Raw genomic sequence first — 6,505 nt, 5'->3', positions numbered from 1 at the left:
AAAATAGCGCTTCACGAGTTTGCGATGAAGACATGGTGATGAATGTGCCACCACCAGACGCGAGAGATGGGCCCCAGATGAATTGTGCACATTCCCAAAGTCTCGAATATCCAGAACATACTTACACGCGTTGGGGAAGGGAGGAGGCTTTCTCATTAATTCTAGAAAGGAGGCGGCTCCCTGCAAAGGTATGGGTGCAGGGGGAGAGCTAATTAGCTTTACGGGTGGTTGCTGGTTCCCTTCTTGCCTTCTTTAAGATATTTCTGTCAAACAGCTCTTTCTCCCGGTAATGCACAGGTGGCCCTCGCAGGTACTTCTCCTCTGCTGCCTTGTAATCCAGCCCATCAAGTGCGGCGATGGCACAAATCATGGCTTCCGGGAGAAGAACTTCCAGAACAAAACTGACTTTGTCATCCCTTATCAGAGTCAGCATGGTCTTGTCAACTTGCTTGTAGATTTCTTGCAAATGCTTGGCCACGACTTCCAACTGATCGTCATCCTCCAGGTATGTTTCAACGCAGAGCACATCCCTGTGTGGGGTCAGAAACGCGGTCAGCCACCTGGACTGCTTCCTGCCTTGCAAGATGTCCAGAAGGTGGGGGTCGGCCCCCTTTCTCGTCACGATGAAGTCCACCAGCTTCTGGTTGTCTCGGTCCCGAGCGGCCCTCATCCGGTCTGGGAGGATTTTCTTGCAAGGCCTCTTCCCGCCCAGGGAGGTCTCCTCCTCCCAGTCTTCCAGGTCTCCATAATTCACCTTTGGAAAGTCAACCTGCAGGTCTCCCTCTTGGATGGCTCTCCTGATTGGGTAGCTGACGTCTGCGGCGTAATAGTCCAGGAAAGAGCCCCGGAAAGAACCCCGGACCAGTCCTTCTCTGTAGTGGGAAATCAGTGAGAAGCACCAGTTGACACTTTGCTTGTAGGTCTTCTGGGCTCTCTTGAGCAGCGTCTCTTTCTCCTTACAATCCAGGTGCTTCAGCCTTCGAAGAGGAACTTGAATGCCCCGCTTTCCATGGTGCAGGTTGGCCTCAAGCAGGAGCACCCTTGCAGTCTTGTCTGTGTTGCTGACACTCTTGACCACTGCTGGCCAAAACGGATGATCTTGAAATTTGAACCAGACCATCGTTCCCCTTTCAATGGGACATGGCTCCTGTGGAAAAGCAAGGCTGGCGGGCTGCCCATCCTGTTTACCGCCAGCCCTTTGAACCATGGTGACGGGATTAGCAAGCTTAGCGTCAGCAGGGGTCTGAGGTCCTTGAGGTCGCCTCTGAAAATCTGTACCCGGAGGTTTCCTTTTTCTATTGGCAAGCCAGAGTGAAGAAGGCAGCCTGTGCTGATGGGACCCAGAGGATGTGGCCATGCCTGCCCAGCCTGGCTTCCAGGCACCCTCTCCTGGGTCCTGAACGTACCCCGAGAAGGGAGAACATTCTGGGGAAGCAATCAGGGTTTTCTTTGGGCGGCTATCCCTTGTCTCTTCCTTCAGAGCAGGGGGCGCAGGGCTGGTGAGACCTGGCGGCCGAGATGCACCCTCCTCCGTTACTGTGGGAGGCAGGGACATAAGAGTTGAGGCCTTTGCCCTTTTCTTGCCCTTTTTCTCACAACCATGCCACGAAAGTGTCAGGGAATCCTGGCAGGCTTGGGAGCTTTGCAACACCTGTGCTTGCATTCTACCTGGAGTAGGAGCAATGGCCATGAGCACCCGTGACCTGTCCCTGCCCAGGGCACCTGGAGTCAGATCAATGGCCATGCACGCTGGTGAGCTGTCACTGCGCAGGATGCCTGGAGTAGGATCGATGGCCATATGTGCCTGTGACCTGTCACCGTGCAGGGTGCCTGGAGTAGGAGCAACGGCCGTGCGTTCTCCTGAGCCATCACCACGCAGGGTGCCTGGAGTCTGAGAAATGGCCTTGCGTTTCCGTGACCTGGTACTGCGCAGGACCCCTGGCATAGATGCAATGGCTGTGCGAAATGGTGAGCTGTCACCGCGCAGAGCGCCTGGAGTAGAAGCAATAGCCTTGTGTGCTTGAGAGCTGTCACCGTGTAGGGCGCCTGGAGTAGGAGCAATGGCCCTGCTTTCTCCTGAGCCATCACAGTGCAGGGCGCCTGAAGTAGGAGTAATGGCCTGGTGCGCTCGTGACCCGTCCACATGCAGGGAGCCTGCAGTAGGAGCAAAGGCTGTGCACGTTCGTGAGCTGTCACTGCACAGGGTGCCTGCAGTGGGAGCAATGGCCTTGCGTTTCCATGACTTGTCATCGCGCAGGACGCCTGGAGGAGGAGCAATAGCCGTTTGCACCTGAGAGCCGTCACCATGCAGGGCTCCTGCAGGAGAAGCAATGGCCCTGTGTGCTGGTGACCTGTCACCACCCAGGGTGCCTGGAGTAGGAGCAGAGGCCCTGCATGCTGGCGACCTGTCAACGTGCAGGGTGCCTGGAGTAGAAGCAATGGCCTTGCATTTCCGTGACCTGTCAGACCTGCCACCGCGCAGGGCAGCTGAAGTGGGAGCAATGGCCTTGCGTTTCCGTGACTTATCATCGCGCAGGACACCTGGAGGAGGACCAATAGCCGTTTGCACCTGGGAGCCGTCACCATGCAGGGCTCCTGGAGGAGAAGCAATGGCCGTGTGTACTGGTGACCCGTCACCATGCAGGGCGCCTGGAGAAGGAGCAGAGGCCCTGCATGCTGGCGACCTGTCAATGTACAGGGTGCCTGGAGTAGGAGCAATGGCCCTGCATGCTGGTGACCTGTCAACGTGCAGGGTGTCTGGAGTAGGAGCAATGGCCTTGCATTTCCGTGACCTGTCGGACCTGTGTCGGCGCAGGGCACCTGGAGTAGGAGCAGTGGCCTTGCATTTCCGTGATCTCTCAGACCCGCTACGGTGCAGGGCACCTGGAGTAGAAGCAATGGCCTTGTGTTTCCATGACCTGTCACCTCGCAGGGAACCTGCAGATGGGGCAATGGCCGTGCATGCTGTTGAGCTGTCACTGCGCATGGTGCCTGGAGTAGGAGCAATGGCCATGTGCGCCTGAGAGCCGTCCCCGTTCAGGGCACCTGGAGTAGAAGCAACGGCCGTGTGCACTGGTGACCTGTCACCATGCAGGGCTCCTGGAGAAGGAATAATGGACGTGCGCGCTGGTGAGCTCTTACCGTCCAGGGCGCCTGGAGTAGGAGCAATGGCTCTGCATGCTGGTGTCTTGTCAACGTGCAGGGTGTCGGGAGTAGGAGCAATGGCGTTGCGTTTCCTGTCATCTTGCAGGGCCCCTGGAGTAGGGGCAACGGCCGCGTGTGACGGCGGACTATCACTGCACATAGTGCCTGGAGTAGGAGTAATGGCCATGTGTGCTTGAGAGCCATCGTGGCCGTGCAGGGCGTCTGGAGTAGGGGCAATCCCTGTGCATTCTCCCGAGCTGTCACCATGCAGGGTGCCTGAAGAAGGAGCAATGGTCGGGCATGCTGGTGAGCTGTCACCGTGCAGGGCACCTGGAGTAGGAGCAATGGCCATATAAGTCCGTGACCTGTCACCGTGCAGGGCCCCTGGAGTAGGAGCAATAGCCCTGCGTTTCCGTGACCTGCCACCACGCAGGGCCCCGGGAGTAATAGCGATGGCCCTGCGCTTCCTTGATTTGCCACCGAGCAGGGTGCCTGGAGTAGGTGCAAGGCCCATACCCACCCGTGACCTGTCCCTGCCCAGTGAACACGGAGTAGGGGCAATGCTCCTGCATGCCCGGGGCCTTTCACTGCACAAGGTGCCTGGAGCGGGGGCAGTGGCCCTGCTCACCCCTGACCTGTCACCGGGCAGGGCTCCTGGAGTAGGACCAGTGGCCGTGCGTTTTTGCGACCTGTCACCGCACAGCGTGCCTAGAGTAGGAGCAATGGCCCTGCACGCCGGTGACCTGTCACTGTGCAGGGCACCTGCAGGAGGGGCAACGCCTGTGCCCACCCGGGACCCAACCCCGAACAGTGTGGATGGACTAGGTGCAATGGCCCCGCCTGCCCGTGACCTGTCCCTGCGCAGGTCACCTGCAGTAGGGGCAATGCCCATGCCCACCTGTGACTCATCTCCACACAGTGCACATTGAGTAGGGCCAATGGCCCTGCGCGCCCGGGACCTTTCCCTGCACAAAGTGCCCGGAGTAGGGGCAATGGCCCTGCTCGCCCCTGACCTGTCAGTGCGTAGAGCTCCGGGAGTAGGACCAGCGGCTGTGAGTTCTTGTGACCTGTCACAGCACAGGGCGCCTGGAGTAGGAGCAACGGGCCCGCACGCCAGTGACCTGTCACCACGCAGGGCATCTGCAATAGGGGCAATGCCTGTGCCCACCCGTGACCCTATCTTGCACAATGCGCATGTAGTAGGGGCAATGGCCCTGGCCCTGCGTGCTGGTGAACTGTCACCGCACAAAGCACCTGGGGTATGGGCAAGGCTGGTGTACGCCCGTGAATTTTCACCACGCAGGGTGCATGGAGTAGGAGCAATGGACGTGCGTGACCTTTCACCACGTAGGGCACCTGGAGTAGGGGCAACGCCCATGCCCACCCGTGACCTGTCCCAGCACAGTGTGCATGGAGTAGGGGCAATGGCCCTGCATGCCCATGACCTGTAACCTCACAGGGCACCTGGAGTAGGGACAATGGCCCTGCGCACCCATGACGTGTAACCTCGCAGGGCACATGGATTAGGGGCAATGCTCTTTGGCATCCGTCACCTGACACCACGCAGGGCGCCTGGAGTAGGGGCAATGGCTCTGCGTTCCTGTGACCTGCCACCACGCCTGGCACCTAAAGTAGGGGCAATGGCCCTGCTCACCTGTGACCTGTCCCCGCACAGAGAGCCTGGTTTAGGGGCAGTGGCCCTGTGCACCCGTGACCTGTCACTGCACAGGCAGCCTGGGGTAGGGGCAATGGCCCTGTGCGCCCAAGACCCGTAACCTCGCAGGGCATTTGGAGTAGGGGCAATGGCCCTGTGTGTCCGTGACCTGCCACCGCGCATGGCTCCTGGAGTAGGGACAATGGCCCTGGGAGCCCCTGACCTGTCCCCGCGCAGGGCGCCTGGAGTAGGGGCAATGGCTGTGGGCTCCTGTGACCTCTCATCCCGCAGAGCATGCTTACTCTCTGAAGGGATCGTCGGTGATCTTGGGTTTTCCCTCTTCCCAAGACTCCTCCTTAAGTCGCCTTTGCATCTCCAATCATCTTCATGAGGGACGGAACTGGCTGGTTTTTCGGGCACCTTCTGAGAAAGCTGAGAGGGCGTGGTGTTCTCTAGTTCATGTGGTTTCCTTCCTCCACCCAGATTTGTTCTCTCGTTCAGAATCTCCAGGGCCACCTGAAGGGTTCCTCTGTACCCCATCTTCTCTCTGAGTGGGGCACTGAGCTTCGTCTGTGCCGCTGCAGAGGCGGCAATGTCTTCCATTTCAGACTTACTTGGGGTCTTCACGTCTGTGCTTTTCACCTTGATTTTTTCATCTACGGCGAGGATTTGAACTTCTAGAGAAATCGCCTTTTGGGGCTTCGTTTTTGGTGAAGTCCCACGTGTACACAAAACCTTTGCTGGCCATAGGCGGCCTTTCCAAGAGCATAGGACGTACTCAGAGTCCATGATGAGCTGAGTCGTGTGTGAACAGGTAGCTGAAGGAGGTCGAGGGGTCTGCTTGTCACACCCTCTGCTACTGCAGGTCACTCCTAAACCAAGCTGCTCTGCAGAGCATCCTTTGCCTTCGGACTGCAAAGGATGTGCAGTGTGGGTGGGCTGGGTTCCTCCTCCTGAATCTCCCTGAGGCACTTGAACTCGTGTTTCCAGTGGACAATACTGCAGTATGCTGCAACGTGGTAAAGGGAGAACGGAAATGTATCAGAAAAGCATCCTTTTGTGAAACGCGAAGCACCCTGCTCAGTGAGGTTGATAAAATAAGGAAGCATGACAAGCGAGTCTTAGACCGGAGGGATCGACAGATGGTAAGTATTTGGGATCATACAGAAGGTCCCCAGGAGCTTTATTACACACCAAACCCAAGGCCTTGTGCTAATTTTAACAATTCCATATTGAGGAACACCTGCATGGGGAGGTGGGTGTCCTGGCAGGGACCCCACGTTTCTTATTAAGTATTCTGAGCCTTTGGGCTCCTTGGGCAGAAACCTGGGGAAACGCTTCATGTTTTTATTTCTAGGGTGCTAGTATGGACCTGTGCTTCCCAGGAAGCCCGAGGAGGTCTCCCACATGCAGATGCTGGGTGTTGGCACCATATCATGTGCAAGAACACAAACATGTAACCCAGAGCTGCGTGGAGCTCATCCTGGTGATTACTGGCTACCATCGGTCGTGAAGATCACTGCAGGCAGCGGTCACTGGCTGCCATCTGCACCTCTCTACCGTGGCTTTAAACTTTTGCCTCCCGACACCATCCGTGACTCTTATCCTGAAAACAAGTGTCTGTACAACTACGGGCAAGGAAAATTCCACCGTGAAATGTCGGCATGAAGTGAATGCAAGCGAATGTTTAGTAAATGGGGAAATCTT

At 57.4% G+C, this 6,505-nt stretch overlaps 1 protein-coding gene across 1 annotated transcript; it reads right to left on the bottom strand.

The window, feature by feature from the left end:
• Positions 1-208: 208 nt before the first annotated feature.
• PWWP4 (PWWP domain containing 4) lies at positions 209-5,587 on the bottom strand. The gene is given in 3 exon segments (XM_077988428.1): positions 209-2,405; positions 2,523-4,535; positions 4,602-5,587. Coding segments are annotated over 3 exon segments (5,196 nt in total).
• Between the last annotated feature and the right edge of the window lie 918 nt (positions 5,588-6,505).

Source organism: Macaca mulatta, chromosome X (assembly GCF_049350105.2).
Source record: "Macaca mulatta isolate MMU2019108-1 chromosome X, T2T-MMU8v2.0, whole genome shotgun sequence".
NCBI classification, from domain to species: domain Eukaryota; kingdom Metazoa; phylum Chordata; class Mammalia; order Primates; family Cercopithecidae; genus Macaca; species Macaca mulatta.
The sequence above is the reverse complement of the archived record's forward strand: the minus strand, read 5'-3'. Positions and strand labels throughout refer to the sequence as shown.